General features: G+C 39.5%; 4 protein-coding genes and 1 long non-coding RNA gene across 8 annotated transcripts in view; 3 read left to right on the forward strand and 2 right to left on the reverse strand.

Moving 5' to 3' along the window:
* The window catches only part of LOC110054517 (E3 ubiquitin-protein ligase rnf213-alpha-like), a 104,840-nt gene extending 100,304 nt beyond the window's left edge, over positions 1 to 4,536 (forward strand). The window contains exons 83-85 of the mRNA XM_089274524.1: positions 154 to 243; positions 3,435 to 3,607; positions 3,929 to 4,536. Coding sequence (XP_089130650.1) covers positions 154 to 243; positions 3,435 to 3,607; positions 3,929 to 4,097 — 432 coding nt within the window. The 3' untranslated portion in view covers positions 4,098 to 4,536. The remainder of the gene's footprint in view (positions 1 to 153; positions 244 to 3,434; positions 3,608 to 3,928) is intronic.
* Positions 4,537 to 6,920: 2,384 nt separating this feature from the next.
* LOC110054520 (whirlin-like) lies at positions 6,921 to 18,814 on the reverse strand. 4 transcript variants are annotated; one of them, XM_089274532.1, is made up of 5 exons: positions 17,462 to 17,954; positions 13,035 to 13,247; positions 12,801 to 12,926; positions 12,053 to 12,105; positions 10,809 to 10,917 (listed from the first exon to the last, which is right to left on the reverse strand). In XM_089274532.1, exons 2-4 carry the CDS (start codon positions 13,149 to 13,151, stop codon positions 12,082 to 12,084), a joined length of 267 nt encoding a protein of 88 aa, XP_089130658.1. In that variant the 5' UTR covers positions 13,152 to 13,247; positions 17,462 to 17,954; the 3' UTR covers positions 10,809 to 10,917; positions 12,053 to 12,081. The 4 variants fall into 4 exon arrangements, with proteins under 4 accessions (XP_020616508.2, XP_089130657.1, XP_089130656.1 ...); XM_020760849.2 differs by lacking the exons at positions 12,053 to 12,105; positions 17,462 to 17,954 and adding an exon at positions 17,967 to 18,814 and having other exon boundaries at positions 6,921 to 10,917; XM_089274531.1 differs by lacking the exon at positions 12,053 to 12,105 and having other exon boundaries at positions 6,921 to 10,917; positions 17,469 to 17,952.
* LOC149102290 (uncharacterized) lies at positions 10,785 to 12,437 on the forward strand. The gene is made up of 3 exons (XR_016202298.1): positions 10,785 to 10,850; positions 10,960 to 11,030; positions 11,266 to 12,437. It is a non-coding gene; the product is annotated as an uncharacterized LOC149102290 (long non-coding RNA).
* On the reverse strand, positions 17,976 to 18,641 carry LOC149102291 (whirlin-like). The gene has a single exon (XM_089274552.1). It carries the CDS (start codon positions 18,639 to 18,641, stop codon positions 17,976 to 17,978), a length of 666 nt encoding a protein of 221 aa, XP_089130678.1.
* Positions 18,815 to 20,687: 1,873 nt separating the features above from the next.
* Positions 20,688 to 22,419, forward strand: part of LOC110054510 (E3 ubiquitin-protein ligase rnf213-alpha-like) — a 117,088-nt gene continuing 115,356 nt past the window's right edge. The window contains exons 1-2 of the mRNA XM_089274525.1: positions 20,688 to 21,013; positions 22,066 to 22,338. Coding sequence (XP_089130651.1) covers positions 20,815 to 21,013; positions 22,066 to 22,338 — 472 coding nt within the window. The 5' untranslated portion in view covers positions 20,688 to 20,814. The remainder of the gene's footprint in view (positions 21,014 to 22,065; positions 22,339 to 22,419) is intronic.

Raw genomic sequence — 22,419 nt, forward strand, 5'->3', positions numbered from 1 at the left:
GGATTTCAGCATTTCATCGTCGCATCAAATTAAAGGCAGTCCTAGATGTAATCACTTATGGCATAATCTGTACATTTCTAGCACCCCATGCAAAGTCCCCCGAAGCTTTGGGAGAAGCCAGTACTTTACTGTTTGTTCTTTTCTCTTTACCAGGCCCAGCAGTGCTGCCAGTTGCGTCACGTGATCTCTCTCTGGAGACTGCTGACCCTAGAGAGAGCTAGAATGTTAATGAAACGAGGCGAGGTAAGGAACATTGGACCTTTTTATCCCTAAACTAGACATCAAAATTACCCCTACTGGCTCGTCCTAGATATGAAGGAAACTTAAGAGTGAGAAGGACAGAGCTTTAATACACCGATTCCAGAAAAAAACCGGAAGTTGCACGCAAGCGAGGCTTAATAGCCCTCGAGCTTTCAAATTGGCGGCCGAAATGCTGGGGAAGAACGAAAAAATTCGAATGTATGTAGGTTAGAGCTACTTGTCTGGAGCAAATGTGGTAAAGAAAAGGAAAAGAGTTGGACACAAGTGTTATGTGGCTGCAAACTCTAATAATCGAAGGAAAAACCGACCTGATTTATCATTTCCACGACTGAGTTTCCTTCGGACAAGCTAGCCAGATAAACAAAGAAGAAAAAAGTGGGAAATACTTATGCTAAGGGGAGATGTCTATTTTACCTCGGTAGGAAATAATTTTTGTTTTTCCGAGCACTTCTTGCCAAGTGATTTTAAACTGAGTACACTTTTTGAAACTGGAGCCGTACCCTCGGCTTTGCCTTGGGCAAAAGTTGATGAGGAATCTCTGTGTAGAGCGAAATATTTGATGCATCTGAGTCTGGCATATGAATACCCATCAGCTTCAATCAACTTAGGAATTAATCAGTTTTCATGCCTCTGAGGTAAACAAAAATGTTTCCCAAAAACATTGTTGAATGTGGAAGGACATTAGTGATTTAAATACAGCCAATTGATGAATTTTGAATATTTTTTGCTCACTTAATATTTCAGCAAGATCTGGCTTTTAGGGTTAATGTTTCAGAACTAGTAGTGTCAGATAAATTATTGCATGGGCCAATTTCCTGTATTTGATGTTGGGGAGCCAGCCCATTAATTATTTACCTGAAGTTTTTTTTAGGCTGAATTTGAAAACATAAGGTGCAGAATAGACTGCAGAGAGATAAAAGGTCAGACACCCAAGACCTGGACACCCAAAAGTGAACTTCACTCTGAATAAGTCTGACAACACATTTTAAGGCCTTGTAAGAATTTTCCTTAATGTCGTAGATTTGATAGACAACTTGTACTGGCAAGCAGGAAGGTTATAATCTTCATCCCTTCTATGCAACCAAGTAAATCAGAACTGACTATAATTTTAATACCAATTTTCTAAGGAAGACTGTTTTCCAACCATGAACCAGAACCGCAAATGTAAGAATACAAGCTGAAATGGCTATTAGGAGAATAAATGGATGGCATGTATTTGATGGTGTAACCCCACTAAGGTTGTGTAGAGTTGTTAATCAACCCTGGATAGTGAGCTATTTGCTTGTAAACTGGCAGAAAAAAAAAAAGTTATCTGATGTTTATTTGTCATTTGGTAGTGACTTTAAACAGAGTACATGCTCTCATATTAGATGCTGGACAAACTTTTTGGACCTTTGATATACATTATTTATTCTGGCTTTAGCAATAATCACATCGTGTAAGGCCATATCTAAGCATTAGGTAAGCCAATTCATATATAATATATTTATCATAAATTGTTCAATATCATCATGCATCTCCTTCCACCATTCTATATCCAAGGCAATTTGCTCAATAAAAATTTGCAGTTACTTCCAATTTATAACCAGGACATTCCAAAGTCTGTTCACAACAAAGAGTAGTTGTTGTACATGGTACATCATAAACTGAAGTTCACATGACTCTTGTTTACTTTTAAACCAGTGTCAAACATTTTGTATATTGATTTTATAAGGGAATCTTTCAGGGTCCACTATCCATAACAATGACATTCCTAGCTTAAATTATTTCATGGAGATTGCTCTAACTTGGGTCTGTAACCCGAGTCCAGCTGGGGGACCCTGGGGAGGCCCCCCAAATTTCCCTTTTCTCTTGAACAAAAAAAAGTATTTTGTTACTTGCACCTTCGTCTATCCCTGTTGATGCATTATTTCAGTGTACTTGTCCATTACTAGTTGCTAGTTTTCTAGGCCATCTTTCATGGCATGTGACTGATAGTCTTTGTTACACTGTAGTACACGTCACTGATAATTTTATTGGTGATTTGACTGATGAATCAGCTTTGTGATTGCGTCCTACCCTGTAACGCAATGATGCTGTCACTGTACCGAACCCTTGCTTATACCATTCTTGGCGAGTAGATCGTGGTCTTGTTTGATACTCTGATTAGCATCTTTTGAACTGAAGGATTTCCCTTTATTCTCTAACACCGATTGTTAATTTATGAAGAGAGATTGGATGTTCTCTAACTTGAGAAGACTGAAGTCGTCAGTGAAAAACGAATCAGCCTTAGGAAATTTGTTCAAGTGTTTTGCTGCAATATTCCCGATATCCGGCACAATTTTTAAATTTACTTCCGTATGTTCTTTCGAGCTCTTACTTGCTTCATCAGTTTTACTACTTTAAGCTACTTTAGCTTTAGTAAAGTATTCTTCGGGCCAGGGTCGTAAACTTTTACAATTTTCATTTCATTCAGATTCTTTTTCCTAAACCGACCATGAAAAAAGTTGTTTTAGGCAATAAAAATGGTGAGAACAGGTTGTTTTGGCGCATATTGGAGATCGAGACAATCAAAGGATGGAAAACATACCCGTCTAAAAGTTCCTTTATTTTGCCCCTTTGATTTATACGGCGACTTTTAAGCCAGAATTTCGATTGGCTGAGTGTCAATTTTTCAATGTTCTTCGCTCACACTGACGTCGGGAATATCATCAGAAGAGAGATTGGCCTTTCTTCTTCGTTCGCCATGTTGCTTTATTTACCGCGAGGGCTATTAAGCCTCGTTTCGGTGCAACTTCCGGTTTTTTTCTGGAATCGGTGTATTGCCATTATTAAGAATTGTTTGAAAGCACAAGCCTGATGCAGTCTAAGGGTTGGTACGTCAGTCTTTGGATGGAGAGTTCTGGGTTTGAGCTCTGGCCGGGTCAGGTCCCTTTCTCCGTCCGGGGTAGGACTGCGAAACTATACTTCGTTTTGTTCGTGGGACCTGGCAAAATGCCAGGGAGGGGTTGGAGAACCTGTGATTGACTGACATCCTCTCCTGGGAGGAGGAACAAGAATCCTACGTACTTCACTCTAGAGAAACCAGAGTTCAGTGCGCCAGTACTGATCCTTAGGATTGGAACAAACCAAACAAACCATCGTCACCTTGAGTGAAAAGGGGGACTTCTAATTATCTGATGTGTTATTCGTAGGATCCATTTGAACAGATTGCGGATACTTACAAACATGTCATGTCGCCGAAACAGATGATGAAGTTTAGTAATAGCATGAGGAGGATTGATTTGGATCGTTTCGTCTCCGAGGTCCTGGAGCTAATTTTGCTCAACCTCAGAGGAGACGCCACTCCTGGAGAGGAAGATATGAGGTAAATCAAATGTATTTGAGTTAGACCTTTCAAACTTCTGAAAAAGGTCCTTAAGTGGAACATTATTTTAGATCTCTCTGAAGCCTCAGGTGGGAATCTTTCGCACTATTGCTTGTATCGTTAGCTCACTCGCTCCAAAGAACTCGCGAATATAAAACGTGAATATTAGATTATGTAAGTGACAAGTTGAGGGTTTTTTTTCTCATTCATTTTATGCGGTGATTGTTTGTCTTGCATATCTTTCTGTGCCTGCTACTTGGATAAGCATAAAGTTTCTTTCTAGAGTTTCCATTTTATTACAACTTTTATGTACTTCTCCAGCTTGAATGAATATATCCAGTGGCATCTTGACAACAAAGAACATGAACCAATTGCTGGACTGGATGAGCTACCACCTGAGGTGCAGTTGAAGCACGTGATCAGTGCGTGGCAAACCTCTGTTGACCTGTGGGATAGTTACCTTGAAAAGAGGGATGCTGCTTCCGCATAAAACTGGGCCCTTAATTTTCCTGCCCTGTTTTTCGAGTACAGCGGCCAGGAATCCGACTGTTGTTGAATTTGAATTTAAAAGTACTTCGAGTACATCGTGAATTTTATACGGCTGTTAGGATATTAAAATGATAGGTCGTGTTATTGAGGTAGGTACTACTGCTGTCTCGCCCAGAATTTGAGCCACGCCTGTGTAACCTTAAGTTTAAGGACTTTTAATTAGTTTTAATTTAAACTGAAAGTGACTTGCGTACGACTCAGTAAAGAGTAATAGTTGCTACCTATGTTTAATTTGTCATTTGTAGATGTTTTACCTACACCATGTAGTATTGTGCACATATGTAAGATAGTTATTATTAAAATGTCAGGAAAATATTTGCAGAAAATAAAAAATATAAATTTAGAGAAGTTTGGAGAAATAAAAATTTACGTCCTATCAATTTTCTGAGCACGTGATTTTCATCAGAACCTTTGCCAAGTAACTGGCCGGGGAGAAAGAACTTTCAGAGTACGCCGGAGTGCTGCTATGTTTTGATTGGATAGTGAGAGTCAGGAACTCTTTGAGTTCTTCTAAGATTTGCCAGAAAAGCGGCCACTGGTTCGCCATTCGACACAGTGGTTACTGTATCCCTTATAATATAGAACTGCCGTAAATGAGACAAGCATGTTTCACTCTTCTAGACTCTTGAAAGTGTTAGTGTGGTGCGATGTACTTAATACGAACTAAGCAGTACGACGCACGCAACACCAACAAATACAGTTCGACCTCTATTAAGCGGCCACCCTCGGGACTTTGAAAAGTGGCCGCTTAATAGAGGTACAATATAAATTGGATAGGAATGGCAGTAAACATGATTTTATTGACTCTATATAGCAAAATGCTTTTAAATAGTAAACATATATGAAGATAAATCCAAAATTCATTGTAACAAACCATCAAGTGCATTTCCAGCCCATGCATAGTTCTAGCTCTAACACAGAGGGAACGTAGTTGAAACAGTTCTTGGACATGTTCCGAAGCTTATGGTCCTCTGGCTTACAAAATTTCTCAAGAGGCCAACAAACAAAGGAAGAGCTGTTGTGAGAGGCAAGCGAGTAAACAGAAGGGCCGCCTATGGTTTAGAAATTCCATGCGAGTACTGCTTCACAGGAGACGAGTTCTCAATTCAATGGTTAAAATCAAAACTTGAGGAGCAAGGATTTCTGTAGATTTCCAGTACATACCTCCTACCAACCGAGTTTGAGGACCGTACTGTAAGTTACGGACCGAGTTTTTTCCCCATCGACTTATGGCCCACGCGCGAGCCATAATTCGAAGGGGGAAAACGAGGATCCGTAACTTACAGTACGGACCGAGAAAACGAGGTTAGTAAGATATTTATTATATCTCTACGGTGTGTCTGACGGGTTTGGGAACGATTTCTATTCACGCGGAACGGCTTCACATTTCTGACGCACCTCGAAAGCAAAACAAGTCAATTCGTTGATGTCCAATATCAAAGAGGTACACGATAAACCAAGGCTGCAGGTCTCTGCCAGCTTATTATTTGGAGTATGGCTGCCATGTCGCGCGACTCCGTCATCGTCGTCGTCGCTGTCACCGTCGTGCGTATGCGCCCAAGAGCAATACCGCTAGCCATTATGACCATGAGAAAATCAACTCATGGGTTTCCTTTTCTTTCCCATATGAGTATACGGCTCCGCTTGAGTCGTTAGCAGGTTTCAATTCGCAATTTCAGAAGTAAAAGAAAGTTTAAACTCTTACTTGCTGAAGAGGTTAAGAACACTTGGCGATAAATCACGAAACATTTTGACAACAAAAACAGCTTTAAATTTTAGCAGGCCGTACAGTAGAATACGGCCCGCTAAATTGACCAATGACAGCGCGCGTACTGAGATACAACAAAGCAGTAATAAGGTTTTCCTGTACAGATTTTGGTTGTAACAAAACAGTGGGTCAGCTCTATCTATTGTTTGAGAAACAGAAAACGTACCGTGTTTCTATCGAGTTATGGAAACACGAGTGGAAGTTTGGGAGAACGAGAAATGTTGTGGGAACACGAGCCGCAGGCGAGTGTTTCCACAGCTATTTCGAGTTCTCCCAAACTTTCAAGAGTGTTTTTATAACTCGATAGAAACACGGAGAACATGTTTTCTATTTCTTTTAGAAAACACCGCGACGAAAAAAAGGAAAACAACTTGTTAACTTTGATTATCAAAGTGTAAATTCCCTTTGCTCGCGCCATCATTACGTCAACAGCTCGTGCTAGTGCTGTGTCTCCATCGAGTTACAGAAGCACGATTTTTAACCAATCAGCGCGCGTATTTTCTTAGGACTGTTTTCTAATAGCTATTGTTATGTTTGTATAGCGCCGGATGTGAAAAGTTTGCAAATGTACGCGGCTTGTGACTTGTTATAGTGGTGATTAAATTGCAGTTCATGTTTTCCTGTTGTTGTCAGTTATCACCTTATATCATCTGTCACCTTTTCGCTTGGAAAGATAATTTGCTGGCCGCTTAATGGAGGTAAAAAACCATATAAATAATACACGGCCGCCTAATAGAGGTGGCCGTTGAATTGAGGTATCAAATACAGCAGTTTACTGACAAATAAATCGGGACTTTGGAAAGTGGCCGCTTAACTGGACAAGACTGCAAGCAACCTGTCTGGTGGGACCTTCTAGTTTTTTCCCCCTTTTTAGTCCCCTGGTGATCTTTCATTGGTTTAAGGTGGCTCAAAACAGTTTCCGGCAGAATTTTGATGTGTTATTACAACACTCTTTATCAGTAGATGCTAGAATCAGGGTATCAAAACAGTGCCCAATTATTGGTGAACGTGTTGTTATCGTTTTCGTGACGCTATATGTTACCATAGTAACAACAACAACAACTTTTATTATGACTCGCATATTTACAATTTTACAGAAATATATACATATTAAGTTAAAAAAGCTTGACAATAGCAACAGCGCGAACCCGCAGGTAGCCTGGGCTAATCTAGGCGGGCCACATCTATATTTATATTAGACCATTAATACATAAATAAGATTGTTATGCAACCACTTATGGAAGGATTTACGAAACCGTTTAATACAAGTACATTCACATATTTTGATTGACACTAGGAGCTATGATTTACTAGAGATAAACTAAACTATGGGTTGAAAATAATCAGGAACTAAATTTAAGAACTTGAGTCAGGGTGTCGACTTCAACATAGTCATCCCTATATGAAAGAGTCTCAAATAAAAATCTACGAATTTTTTCTTAAAGATTGGTTTAGATAAATCTCTCCAGTCTGGTGAAATTTCATTCCATAATATCGCTCCAGTTCTCAAAAAAGAGCGTTTGAAAATTTCCGACTTAACTTCTTTCCGAAGATAATTCCGTTTCGCGGCATGCCTTGTGTTGTACCCATGAATTTCATTTGACCTAGTGAAAAGAGCTCTGATAGACGAAGGGGTTGGTTTTTTCCAAGTATCATCCATGAGATTCACAATCGCGTCAAAATACATTATCCTTACAGGTAAAATCTTTGATTAAATGAAAAGAGGAATAGCATGAGCATCACTAGGCGCAAAATAAATCAGTCGAAGAGCTCGTAGGATAAATATGGCAGAATAAGCGAGCGATAAATCATGAAAAGAGTCTCAGTTGGAACAAAGTGTCTTAGTCTTGCTAGAATTCCAATAGTCTTACTTATTTTCAATGAGATAATGTCGATATGGTGCTTCCACTTTAGGTTACAATAAATAAGAATTCCCAGAAATTTCACAAAATTTTCACGATCTAGAGAACAGAACTTATTGGTATTGTTATCATACATTTTGATACTAATTTCCTTATTAATCTTCTTCAGGCTCGTACAAAAGATAACAAAATTGGATTTCTTGATATTTAGAGTAAGCTTATTTACAATTAACCAGTCTGAAACTTTACTCAACTCTGAGTTAACTACTTGTTCAAGTACTTTTAAATTTTTGTGAGCAAATAGGATAGTGGTGTCGTCCGTCCAGTAACAGTATGACAACAACAATTAGTAGCGAGAGTTAGCCTAAAACCGCAGGATTAATGTTTTTATAGCTTCTTTCGTTCAAAACAAAAAATAACGGGTAAAAAGCAATCCCGCAAGTTAGGACTCAGTTATTGGTGCGTATGTTCGAGATTTCTTAAGAGAGCCATTGCAGTTTTCTCGGCCTTTTTCTACACTAGCTCCTGAAATCTCTCCCTCTTATATAACTCCAACGTGGTAAGTAGCTAGGGAGTAACACCGCTAAGCGACCTGAGCAAAGCAGTACCATTTTGAATATTGCCTGCAATTGTTTACAATCCCGTGTAATCCCACAAGAAGAGACAATTTTGTACCCAGCAATTCTTTTTTCCCTTAAAGGCAATATTTTGGCTTTAAAGGCATGAGTATTAAAGAAGACAACGGTATGACTCCACCGGAGGGCATGAGCATCTCGTATTCCGAGACGACTCCGTATCGGGAGTGTTCAACTTCAGTAGGCGCATATATATTTACCATTCACAGTTTTGGGTAGTTTCATAGGGTAATTATTTATCACGTTGCGCGCGCTAGTGTTATGTTTTGAATGCTGCTTTTGCATTCGTTTTTACACCCAGTCCTTTGAAACATTAAATATTATAAGCAATGATGATATGTTGATTTACTATCATCTCTCTTAAAATCTTGGCTGTTAATGTTGAATAATAAATGCCCAAACAAATGCGTTGTTTACCGTTTTTATGGCTTTATTTGTGATTTTTCTTGAATTTCCTTCGGTGAAATTTTCCAAAATTTGTACGGTACATTGGATACGGCGGGATAAGAATTTTAAACACGAAAAAAGTAGGGTTTGTAATGGAAGTTTTTTAGATTTTGCAAATTCCAACTAAAGTAAAATATTTATTACCAGTCTGCCAAATTTTACGGAATTTCACCGTAGGAAACGCGAAAAAATTCACTGTCAGAGTCGTGCCGTACCTCTTGTAACTTAGACTGCTTCAAGATCTTAGACTCTGCACCTACCAAGTACCAAGTTAAGCTTGAGGGGTCTATGTACATCAAGAGGGAAAAGCCTGACCTTAATCAACAGGTCAAACACATCAATTTGACGCTTTCCCTATAGCTGCACGCGCACGCGCATCTTTTTATTTCCGTTAACTTCGAAATTTATCTAGCGTATTGTTTTCCAACGCAATGTAACGTATGATTTGTAACAGGCACGTTTTAAATCACTGTAAACTTTCATAACCGTCACACTGACGATGACGGATGTACCGTCGAAACATGTTTGTGAAAATTAAAAAAGTCGTATTATTTTTGTCAGTTTTGCTTTTTTGCTCATGTTGACGTCGTAAAATATCGAAGAACACTGACGTTTTCCTTTGAGCGCGCGCAGATTACTTGAGCTTTCGTCCTAAGCGCGCGCGCGATCTACAACTATAGGGAGCCACCTTAAGAAAGGGCCCAGCGGTCCTCCATCGAGGTCCTTTCTCGGGAAGGAACAAGACCGGATTCTAGAAGGTTCTAATAAAACTGTGTTAGTCTCCAGAGAAGTTCGGGGTTCGCCTACAACATAGCCTGCGAGCACGCTCACCTTTGAGTCACACGTCAACGCGTGCGAGCAGCGAAGAAAGAGTCTGCGAGCGAAGTGATTTGGCGAGAAGGAGACTGGTGAAGAGGCGCCAGGAAAGTGACTTTTCTGCAAGAGGGGCCGTAGCCTGCGAGCAGGCTCACCTGTTGTTTGGGTAGCGTATCGCGGGCAAGGGCGCAAATAACAAATGAGCCTGCTCGCAGGCTAGAGGGGCCGAGAAAGTCTCGTTTATCACGGCTTCGCTGCTCGCACGTATGCTCTCAAAAAGTGAGTACAGCAATTTAAACAACCTTTCTGCTGTGGGCATGAAGTCCGGAAAAATTATCTTTGTGAAAGCTTCTCGGAGAATCATCTTTTTCAGTGGTTATTTGGTTATTATTAATAATAATGATGATAATGATAATGATAATGATAATTGTAATGATAATGATAATGATAATGATAATGATAATGATAATGATAATGATAATGATAATGATAATGATAATGATAATGATAATAATAATCAACTTTATTTCTTAAGGGTAGTACCAGAAGCATATATAACAGTAATCACTGAAAAACCAATAGCCCTCATATAAATGTTTTCGGAATAAAAAGATGATTGCTTATTGTAGTTTTTCTCTTTCATTGGAGTAATTCCATATCACGCAGAGGTCATACCATTCACCCGGAGGTGCTCCGCCAAATTGGGTGGGGGTGTGCGGCCCGCTTCCTAAAACCCTTACCCTATTTATGACTCGATACCCTGTTTATGACCTGAACCTAAATCAATACCCTATTTCAGACCTGCCTTATACTTATAGTTCCTCAGTTCAGACCAATGTTAAAGGCATCGTGAAAGGTTTTTGCTGATCGCTCTTATCGATAGTAGCGTCCTCTAAAAAACATACTCAATTTAAGAGTGCAAAAACCATACCCTATGTATGACAAAAATGGCTAAAATCGATACCCTATTTATGACCAAAATGGCTGAAAAACCAGGCCTTTGGGGCTGCACATACCTATGTAGCCCGTATAGGGGAGTACCCCTCCCCGCTGGACCATTCTTCACTGCAACTTTTCACGATTCTGGCGCCCGGCACGCAATGCATAATGGTCTCATCCGGGAGCAGGGGTGGTTACTCGTTGCAAAATGGCGGCTTCTGAGCAAGGTAAGTTGTACAGAATGTGCACAGGTTTGCAGACAAATGACCTCGTCAAGGCACTATCGGCTGTTAGCTGAAAAAAGAAAATACTGTGTAATGTCATTGAACTTTTCAGCGCCAGTCTTTGTGCAACCGCAACGGGAAATTTTGAGTCAAAAGGATCTGACAAAGTGAGAGAAGTCTCAGGTTAGATATGGATTTTTTGTTAGTGCCCGTGGACTAAAAAGCACAAAGTTTTATCGTTATGGTTTTTAAAATTTTTCATCTGCGAGACTTTTTACTAAGCGTTTTATTAGCTACCAGAGATGTTCACGGGGCTTACTCTGGTTTGAGAACCTATGGAAATTGTTTTTTGTTACTGCTTCCTGCTCTGCATTGTTTTAATTTTTGTTGTTTATTTTTGTTTCGCACCACGGATCAGGGTACTACTCGAATTGAAGACACACCAGGAAAATAGAGTCCACGGGATCTACCAGTTGTTTTGAACTAGTTTAATCAGCACAAGCTAGCTAGTCAACTGAAAGCAAAGGCATACATGTGGGTTGACTATAGCAATTCTAAAAAATCGGATCTAACCTAGAAAACGAAACAGCAAAAAACATTCTCCAACATATTGTCGATAGAAAATTCGAAAAAAAAGTCTAAAAGTATGCGACACTCAGAAAAAAAATGGTAAAGTTTAGAGTTATTCAAATCAGATAAGTCTCAAAGGAGCGCTATTGTTTTTGCTGTTGTTTAGTTAAACAAAGAACTGTATGCATAATAAATGTATGGGGTTATACGGAAATCTTGCCCAAAGATCACTTGTAGTGCAAATCCTAATTGCTCAAACTTTCATACAATAAGTCATTTATTATATATGAGTAAGAAATTGCAAACACGGGTGCCTTTATTTGCACTGCAGTGCACATCAAAAATTGACGATGAATTGATCTGCTCTCAGCCAATCCTAATGAGATGATTTTCTCAGTCCTACTAATTAGTGGTGGGCTGATGATCGATTATAATCGAAAGCTGATCGAAAAGTTCAAGTGACACGACAATCGATTATGCTTTTTTCATAACCGATTGTCGTGGAAAAATTAAAAAGTTATTGGGGACAAATAAAAGTATTAAAATCAATAAAAATGGTGTGAGTTGTCTTTTTTCGTGGACTCCTAACTTCTAAGTCATAACAGCAGATATAATCTAAGATTGAATGTGTTTACCTGTGCGTACCTTGCGCACTGTGTTGTTGTCACTTCAAATACACCACGCTTATCTGAAAGATGTGGTATGCTAAGCTGCTTTGTATTTCGTAAACAACTGAACCAAAACATAAATTACAAGCTCACTGTTTCGCGTTTGTAGTATCACTACTATCACTAGCAAATGAAAGGTATTAAGAAACAACATCGCAGCAAAATGTCACCTCAAATTAATTCCCAGGGTCCTCTCTCAGACCTGCCTCGCTTACATGTCACTGAGCGAGTCCAACATGGCAGCTGAAATGGCCGAGTTGGAGATCTGTCGTTATCCTGGAAACGCCAGGTCAAAAGTGTGGGAATATTTTGGTTTTTATCAAGTGAAGGAAGGGCCCAAAACAAAGGAAAACTTGGATATGACGAAGGTAATCTGTAGGCTCTGCAGAAAGCAATAAGCCAACAAAGGTTTGTGGCACGTGTGTTTTGTTGATTTCGTGTCAGTCTCATGGAATGCTTATTGGTACATTTTTCCGATTATAATCGATGATCGATCAGTTGGGGCAAATCGATTATTTCCGATGATCGATTGTGAAATCTCAACCGATTCCCACCACTAATACTAATAAAGACATGTAGCTTTTCGCAACTGCACAATATTGTTGAATGTTCTAGATTTTAAGAGTTTGTTATGTTTCCCTGTTTTAAGTCAATAGTAGATCAGCATGCTACTGTACTGACATATAAATATTGATTTATGATTTTAAAAGCTGACCTTGAGTCCTGCTTCCTCAGCCATACCATCAGGGTCTACTCCTGCCACATAGATTCCTAGTCCATATTCAGAGCCACCACGAATCATCAGCACTAGCTTTGCACCATCTTCTACAAATATGTTTACCTACAAATAATCATGAAAAACAGTGATTCAGAATGACAAGGATAATAACAGTGATAGCAGGTTCTCAATATAAGTACATTGTAATTCAAATAACTAATTCTCACAAACCTTTCTTTCATCGTCATCTCCTAGTAGTCTTAAATCACTTTTATGTAAGCCATCAGCAGTCAAGATGCGTCCATTTGAGTCCACTCCAGTGGGTGGTGATGCTCTTTGACCTTTCATGTCCACCCACTTGCAAGTTGCCTCAGCAACAAAGCTTACTGGAACACGGCCTACTGGGCGCACAATTGGATTGAGCTTCTTGCTGGTTTGAATAATCTGTGAAGAAAATGGAATAAAATTTAAGCAAGACATTGGTAAATATCAGTTTGATGCAAATAATATTTCTGGTTTTCTGATGATCACTCCCTTTATTGATTTGACTGAAAAGATACATGCTCCACATACAAAAAGAACCAAATATTTGCACCATTATAGTGATGTGACTTAGCATACTCCTTCCAAAAAGCATCTCCCTCAATTTAACACCCCCCAGTAAATTTTTTCCCTTTTGCAATAAATGCCCCCCCTATTTCAGTAAGTGCCCCCATTCTGATAAGTGCCTTAGCCCTTATTTGAAAATGCATTTTACAAATTATTAAATAAGCAACTATCTTTGAATATTAGCAGGCAGTGTACAAAGCTTATTCAGGCTTTTAGTTGAGAATGCTTTGTTCTGCTGATCTGGAGTGAATTTAACTCCACAAGGGTATATTCAAAACAAGTCCATAGTTTTCAGTGAAACACTTGAGTATTAAACCATTAATGTTGCCATTTCAGTGTTGAGGGTAACAAAGGTCAGGGGCATATGCATGTGTGACGAGGGCTTTATGTTGTCACAGGTGAAAAGTGACAAAAAGACAAACATGATTTCTGAATTAAAGGGACACAGTCAGCTGGAGCACATGCGCATTAGATACCATTTCTTCGCTAATTTGCATATCACAGAGACGCGATCCATACTGTTTTTAACCAAATATAATAAAAATAATATCATAGGATGAGCAAAAGCACACTCAAAAACAGGTTTTTCAGTAAATGATTGAAAATCAAGCAAAACACTGTGAACATTGAACTAGATTTCTAGATGTACTTTGATTTCAGGTTGAGGTGAACTTTTTTCAAAGTGAGAAAACGAGTGTCCAGGTCAGTGCAGTCTCAAAGCTGACTGTGTCCCTTTAATTTGAGTAGTATCCATGTCTATGACATATGAATCTGTTAAAATTTATGGAGGATGTTGATCATGTAACAATCATTCCAAGAGCATGCATTGAATATGAGATGGTAGGCGCGTAGTGCCACGTTGGCTATTAGCATCACATATCCAACAAGTGCAAGTGCAATAATAATAATTATTATTAAAGGAAGGGAAGAATGATCATCGCAGTTAATTTTCCAATAAATTTTTCAATAAATTGACCTCGCTCCCAATGTGTGGCTTCATAGCTCAGTTGGTAGAGCATTGCACCGGTATTCACGGAGGTCACGGGTTCGAATCCCGTTGAAGCCCTGATTTTTTCAGGCTTCTTCTTTCCAATTGCTTAAATTGGAAAATTAACTGTGATGGTCATTCTTCACTTTCATATACAACCGCAGTTCATATATGAATTATTTCATATAAACTTCACATCAATAATAATTATTATTATTGTTTTATTGAGAACACCCCCAAAATATAGAAACTAAACTAAAATAAGGATAAAAACGTCCCAAAAAATCATGCATATGCTTACATATTTGTAGAGTATGGTATAATGATGGCTCATAATCCGTGATGGCTCAGCCAATGAAAATTCTCAAATTACATTATCCAATGATCCAGTTTTTAATAATAATTTATATGTAGACAACAGAAATTTAGTCTGATTTTTTCATACTCTTTTACATGTATCTCAAAGTATGCAGGCATAATTTGTCTTGGCAAATTTAAAATATTTTGACACATACATGTATGTGTTGGCAAGGTTAAAATGTGCAACTCATGCGATATTACAGTAGCATCCATGGGAAACAGTCTGCTATGCTTTACTTATGTCGTAAAACATTCGATCAAAGAATTAAAAAATTCTCAAGTTACTAATTTTCATGCACGCCAATTAATTGACATCACAAACACGTACGGAAGCCATAGGGAGTGACAAAGAAATAGAAACAGATCCCAACAAACTTGTGAAGTTATATCACATTTTTGTGGGTTTTCACTTAACTCGAACAGCAAAACAAACACTCAGTAGTTCGTATAGTGTGATCGTCCGGGTGAGTGTAGTTCTGAAAAGAACTGTTGTTGGTGACTGACGTTTCGACAACCTGAGCGGAAGTCATCTTCAGAGTCAAGTGAATCGTGTTTGTCAGTCGATGATGTTATAAGTCTGGTCCGTTGAACGTGATTGGTCAGTATAGCCATGATGGTATTGGCTGAAAGACTCGTGTAAAGTTTGTCATCAGTCATTGGTGGGTTTCGATCCGTCTATTGTTAGTCAAATGGTCGGTTTTTGGTCCATGTATTGTTAAGTCGGTCTGTTAGAAGTCCGTTTGTCAGTTTCATTTCTGTCGTGGATAAGTCGTTTGTAAGGCGCCGGTAGTTGTTGACATCTGTTAAGAGGCATTTGTTCTAGGTTAGTGTACCAGCTTTCCAGAGTCAGTCGTTGAAAATAGTTTGTACTATAGGTTAAGCACTGAGCAGAGTCCCAGTCAATGTTGTGGTTTGTCAGTTGATGATGTACAGCAATGTGATTGTTGGCATCACCATTTCTCGTCGCTCGTTTGTGTTCAGTCAGTCTCGTGTTAAGGTTTCTGCTAGTCTCACCAATGTAGGAAGCCTGGCAGTCGGAGCATTTGATCTTGTAAACTGCTCCCTGTCTGTCGTTAGGTTCCTCTCTGTCTTTCACATTGGTCAGTAAGTGTCGTAACGTAGTTGTAGGTTTGTGGGCTACACGAATGTTGTAGGGCTGTAGGATCCGTGAGATGGTCTCAGAAGTGCCCTTAATGTAAGGTATAGTCACTGTAGTAACAGGTGTAAGGTTCCTGTTCGTAGCGTCAACTTCAGTAGGTCGGTAAATGTTTTGTCTAATAAAGTCAGCGTTGTAGTTGTTTTTGTGAAAAACACGTTCAAGGTATCTGTTTTCGTCACGTAAGCTGTCTGGTGTGTCACAAACTAGTTGCGCTCGTCTCGTCAAAGTCTTTATAGTCGTGGCTTTGTGTGAAGTCGGGTTGTAGGATGATTCGTCAAGTAATCTGTCCGTATGTGTCGGTTTTCTGTACACCGTCGTTCGTAGTTCGTCGTTGTCGCGGCTTACCAAACAGTCTTGAAAAGGAAGTTTTCCATTTTCTTCGATCTCTTTAGTAAACTGGATGTCGGCGTTCTGTTCGTTTAGGTGGTCGTGAAAATCGTCAATTTCGTCTTTGTGAACGGCGGTAAAGGTGTCGTCAACGTAGCGTAACCAAAGCGTTACCTTGACTTATCCACGACAGAAACGAAACCGACAAACGGACTTCTAACAGACCGACTTAACAATACATGGACCAAAAACCGACCATTTGACTAACAATAGACGGATCGAAACCCACCAATGACTGATGACAAACTTTACACGAGTCTTTCAGCCAATACCATCATGGCTATACTGACCAATCACGTTCAACGGACCAGACTTATAACATCATCGACTGACAAACACGATTCACTTGACTCTGAAGATGACTTCCGCTCAGGTTGTCGAAACGTCAGTCACCAACAACAGTTCTCTTCAGAACTACACTCACCCGGATGATCACACTATACGAAAAACAAACACTATCTCAATGAAAACAGACAAGTCATTGAAGCACAATGGTGTAAAGAACGCATTCGAAAACATGTCAAACTACAAGTGAAGAAAGTACAATTAGTTCATCTGAATATATCCTAAACAGCGACCTACATTTAGCTTACCAAGAGGAATAAGCTCTTTCAAATCAGCGTGGCGGGAATCTGCTAAGTACTTCACAAAGTGTAAGACTAAACGTTGCTTATAAATACTACACCTTGTGCTGGTAAACACAAAAATCGCCCCCGGACTTCAGCAGAAGCCGTAGAATTCTTTTCAATACCCAATAATTCCATCTTTAGAATTGCTCAGACGACTCCAGAGGGAAGTACTGATAAATAAAATCAAGTAAATGCCCAGATATATAAATGGTTTACAGGTGGCCATAATTTATATGATTTAATACGCAAATGAACAAATTTTGCACAACCTAAAATGATGAAGTTCACTGTATTAGCGAATTTTCTTATGTTACCTTGACAGCTTGCGCGTGTGTAAGCAGGGTCCGAAATTGCGCTTTCCTAGTCGCCAATGCGACTAAAAATTTTGCTCTGGCGACCAGAATTTCACAACTGGTCGCCAGCGGGCGATTAACTATTTCATGCCACGACAATTATACAATAACTTTGATTTTCAGCCAAATCGATTAAAATAAAATTTAACGCCGCCCGCCAATTGGGCACTTACTTTTTACCTTCCCGCTGCTTTTGAAGTATGAAACCGATTTTCCTCATCATAAATCTACCACAACGTTTAACAGCTACGATCAGTGCGAAGCTTCGCCGCCATGTTTTTCAGCGGTTTCCCATAACATACGTATTGCAGGCGCAAGAGGCCACGTGCGTTCTTTCGGCATAAATATTTATTCAGGCGATTTGGTGTCCAAAGATGTTCTGAAATCTTTCCGTAATTTATTACAAGGTGGAGACGTAACATCCGTGAAGAAATTAGTGGAAGATTTAGATATTCTCTGGGTGTCAAAAGGCGGAAATGCAGATCTGCCAAAGTAGCCAAAAGATGATTTGCGCACTGGTTTGATTCCTGATTACATCAATTGCAAATATTTTGCCGGCAAGCCCAAAAATTTTGGTTTCTGTTTCGCTGCGAAGGAAAAATTTTATTGACACTTTTTGGCGACACATTTTTCCATATGGCGACTGAAAAAAAAATTCAGTCGCCAGTTGGCGCCTACCTTAAAAAGTTAATTTCGGACCCTGGTAAGTCCGTCAAATTTGGTCCCATTAACTTGAAAGATATGATCTCCGGGTAAAAGGCCTTCCCTTTCAGCAACGGAGTTCTCGTCCACGGAGGACACATACAAACCAACACCATGCTCGGCTCCTCCGCGAATGCAAAAGCCAAATCCAGCGTTTGAAGGCCGCTTTACGGTTATTCGCTTGATGGGATACTTCACGTCCCGCGAGGAAGGGTATTGCGTTAAATTCGGAAGATCTATCCCTGAATCCGATGCGTGCCCGTGGAGATTGTGCGGAAGACTCGATGAGGTGGGGATCCTGTGTAGACCTATGCGTAGACTCACCGGCGATCGACCGGGCGACTTCGAACGTTGGCGGGCTTCGAAACTGTGCTCCCGAAGTCTACAGAAAATTTCTTGGTCATGATGGGGAATAATTTGCCGTAACAGTGGGTATACTTCTCTCTTTCTTGGTGTATCGAGGACTGACTTGAGAGATGCCACAAGATTGTTGACATTCTTTTCTCTTTGATATTGGTTTAGTGATTGAATTAAAAACGTTCGATCTTCGTTGTTGAGTACTTTTGTCAGCACAGCGTGCAGTTCGCGAACGTTCTCGCAAATTTTCCTTGGTCTCTCTCGTGGCGATATTTCTGTCGAAATGTCTCCCATATCCCAAACCTCATATCGGTGATTTCAACTGATATCTCTGTCATACAGTATGAAATCCCTGTCGGCCGCGCTAATAGTATCCGATATACACCTCCATTATTCCCTCCGTTCGCTTTATTTTGCTAAGCCCAAACAAATCTCGTGAAGTTAGGCGACCACATCGGTCACGTGACGCCTCAAATCGTGTTGTTGTGTGATGTGTGACAGGCATGATCTTTGTCATGGTTTTTTCACGCCAGGGAAGGAAGTGACAGCTCACGAGATCACACAAATACCCCAGCAGATATATTTTTCTTTAATATTCGTCTTTGGTTATGATCCAATCATGAATGGCAATGTCGTAAAAAGTCTACAGGGACCTCTTAATATCTTTCTTATAGAGGTCCAGCCAAATGTATATAACAATAATAATAATAATAATAATAATAATAATAATAATAATAATAATAACTTTATTTGAGTGTCTAGTCTTCTAGCTAGCCTTAAGCTTACTAATCGGGGACACTGTTAAAATTAAAATATAATATAAGTATAAAAACGATTCTGGTCTATTTACATTAAATTATACTACATTTTCGCACACTCTTTGTATTTACATTTAATTCCTACAGTTAAGATACTACTTTAGAATACGGAATATCGAACCTATATTTATCATACTTATAACTAGTGTTTACGGCTGAAGAGTTGCAAAGGTGACACCCTTTGCATGTGTCGCCTCCGACAAGTCCACTGAGGTCCCTTCCCCTGATGTTCGCCTTAAATCGCTGCAAGGACGTTTCTTTCTTGTCCCTGTTGTCTAACTTCGACCACATCAATGGCCTAAGGAAGCGAAGGGAATGTTTCCCGTACTTAACAGTTCTTACTCTTGGTACGTAAAAATCTGAGTTCCTTAAGCTGTAGCTCGAGGGTGATCTAGGAAAAAGCTCTAGTACGTTGCTAGGCAGTAATCTATGTTTCACTTTAAACATGAAAATTGCGATCTCTTGCAATCGTTTGTTGTATAAGCTTGTCATCCCCGCGCGTATTAGGAGGTCACTATAGGAGGAGACCCGATCGCAGAATACTGTACGGAGTCCTCTCTCATTGACCCTCTCCAGTTTCCTTGTGTCGCTTGCGCGGCAGAAATGCCACACCAAGCTACAGTATGTTAGATGAGGTAAGATTGCAGTCTTATAGATCCGTAATTTTGCATGTATAGGGATGAGATTTTTCAGCCTTCGTAGGACGCCAATCATTTTACTAGTCTTCAAGCAAACCTGCGATATATGTTCCGTAAAGTTAAGGTCTTTGTCAATTATCACGCCCAACAGCTTAAATGCATCGGTGATATCAATTTTACTGTTGTTAATTACTAGCTCCGTCTGTTGAGTATCTCTCGCTATTATCATCGCTTGGTATTTGCTGTAGTTGCCCTCCAGGAAGTTTGACTTGTACCAGCTTGATGTCTTTGCCCCATCTTTCTCAACTTCATCTATGGCTGTTCGTAATTCCTTGTTGGAAGAATATAGCTGGTGGTCATCCGCATAAGCAGACAGTTGAGATTTTACACCAGCGTAGAACAGATCATTTTGGTATACAGATCATTTTGGTATATGTTCTACAGCAGTGGAACATATACCAAATGTATGCATTTTTTCAGCGCAAAACATTGCAACACTCACACCACAATGCAACTCTGTGCGCCGTACACGCTATATTTTTCGCTTTTCTCCTCACGCGCATTTGACTGGCACTTTCCAAAAACCACGGAAAAGCTTGCTCTGCGGGCAAAGTATAAGCGTAAAACTGATGATCACATCAGGACTTTGGTCTATTCTTTGTAATCTGCTTTTTTAAATGGTAATTCGGTGTTAATTTTTGGCAGAGAGTGAAGACGGAATAAAGTTTCAGACCTGGTTTCAGACTATAAAGACATTGCAGTCATTGCACTTTTTGTCGACGTGACTATTCTTTAGAACAAAAACACTAACCGTCCCCTCTCACCCCACCCTTATCCCTTCCCTTTGACGACAGAATCCCGAGGCGATTTCGTTTCCAGGAATCACTTCCGCCTTTCGGAGAACACGCATGTAAAGCTCGCTAAAGATGGAGAGCGGGGCTGCGCGGGGCTGCAAACAGTCTCTTAATTCGGCTTTTTTAGTATCTCAAACATCGTCCTGAGACACCGAAAATGAAGTGTCCAAATCCAGAGTGTAAAAACACTTTTCTCGGAGAAGACCACGCTTTCTGCTTTCAATGTGGCTGCAAAATATTGAAGGTAACAGAAGAACCGAGTTCACCATGTTCACCGTCAGTTGACGACAACAACAAGACACCCCCAACGAATGTAGAAGACTCTGATGTTCAGGAAGACACAGACGTTTCACTTGGTAAGATTGGTGAATATAAAGTTGATACCAGTTGGACCAGTTGTTATTGAACTAAAATAGTTTCGAGAAGAAAGAATTAAATTGTTTCGGAATCCGTCGAAGGATCGATTCACTACTTTCGGTTTCTGATCAATGACGGGAGTTTGTTTGGTTGCGGGTGGCTTCATAGCGGTATCATAGTTTTAATCGCCTTCAACATATTAATCTTATTCTTCGGTAATAATTATCTCCTTTTGTTTCTTACAGGTAAAGGGGATTTGTGCAGCAGTCATTGTATTTTAAGTTTAAGTGACTTGCTAATTGCACGGCGCTAATCAGGGTTCTGGGGGAAGGGGTCCCGGGGGGAAGGAAGCAGGAACCTTGACTGGTGCATTATTCTGATAATTGTAGCAGAGAAGGAAAGTATAGGCGGCCAAAATTTGCTTCAATGTAAAAAAAAAAGGAAAATTAAAAAATAAACAATGTTTTTGTATGTACACACTTTACAGAAAGGTTAAGCTGGAGATGTCAAGTAAATACGTGTCTGTCTGTGTTACAAGTTAAAGGGGTGGGGGATTGTTTGGAAAGCCCTCAACTTGTTCTACAACACAAGACATTTTTGTTGGTTTTGACATCATAACATGTGCCATCTTAGATATACCATCTTGTATTAATAATTATCTCAGGAAAGCGAAATATGTATTTCCAAAAAATATTGATATCCTCATCACAGAGGGAATTTCACATTATTTAACATAATTCCTTAGGAAACGTACATTACTGGTGGGGTCCTGGCAAGATGGGATATATTTTGAACTGATAGTTCCTGACCTTCTGTGAAATTCCCAGATTTCCATCATAATGGCCTTAGGTGTAAATTATGCATTCTTGTATTTAAAAGAGAAGAATGTACCAGTAGTACTAAATAGATTTGATTATATTTTTTCTGAGAACCAATTAATTGTGTGACAATTATACTCACAGAGTAGCTGGAGTGTCTCATCTGTCTTTCATTTATTTTTTTATGATTATAAACCTGTTAACTGGTTTGGTTACTGCTTTACTTTCAACAGATGGAGTACAAAGGAAAAGAAAGGATGAAGGTGAACTAGAACGAAAACCAGCAAAACGGAAGTCTGCTGGAAATGAAGATGATTCAATTCCTGGTGGAGTTGATGAGGTGGTAGCAAATGCTTTACAGAACCTTCAACTGGCAAATGATGTACTTGAAGTGCAGCAGAATACAGTTCCTGGTACGCCATCAGAATTAGTACCAACTACTGAACACACCAAGGCATCAGACCCTATGTCAGAGCAAACATCCAACACTGAGTATCAGCCTACAGGTAGAGCTAAATGTAATTGTCTCTATATGTATGCATTATTTATTGTTTAACATGCTTGTAATTAGCTATAACCTGATTTAT

The sequence above is a fragment of the Orbicella faveolata genome, unplaced genomic scaffold, assembly GCF_042242905.1.
Source record: "Orbicella faveolata isolate gen_17 unplaced genomic scaffold, um_ofav_v1 contig_36, whole genome shotgun sequence".
In the NCBI taxonomy this organism is placed as follows: Eukaryota; Metazoa; Cnidaria; class Anthozoa; order Scleractinia; family Merulinidae; genus Orbicella; species Orbicella faveolata.

Bases quoted from the DNA above. Each gene is read 5' to 3' on its own strand.
- LOC110054520 (XM_020760849.2), bottom strand. From the start codon at position 13,151: ATGAAAGGTCAAAGAGCATCACCACCCACTGGAGTGGACTCAAATGGA. The intron at 12,927-13,034 runs GTTTGTGAGAAT...GATTATTTGTAG, and splicing joins GAGATGACGATGAAAGAAAG to GTAAACATATTTGTAGAAGA. The intron at 10,918-12,800 runs GTCAGCTTTTAA...TTCTTTTTTCAG, and splicing joins CTGAGGAAGCAGGACTCAAG to CTAACAGCCGATAGTGCCTT.
- LOC149102291 (XM_089274552.1), bottom strand. From the start codon at position 18,641: ATGGGAGACATTTCGACAGAAATATCGCCACGAGAGAGACCAAGGAAA.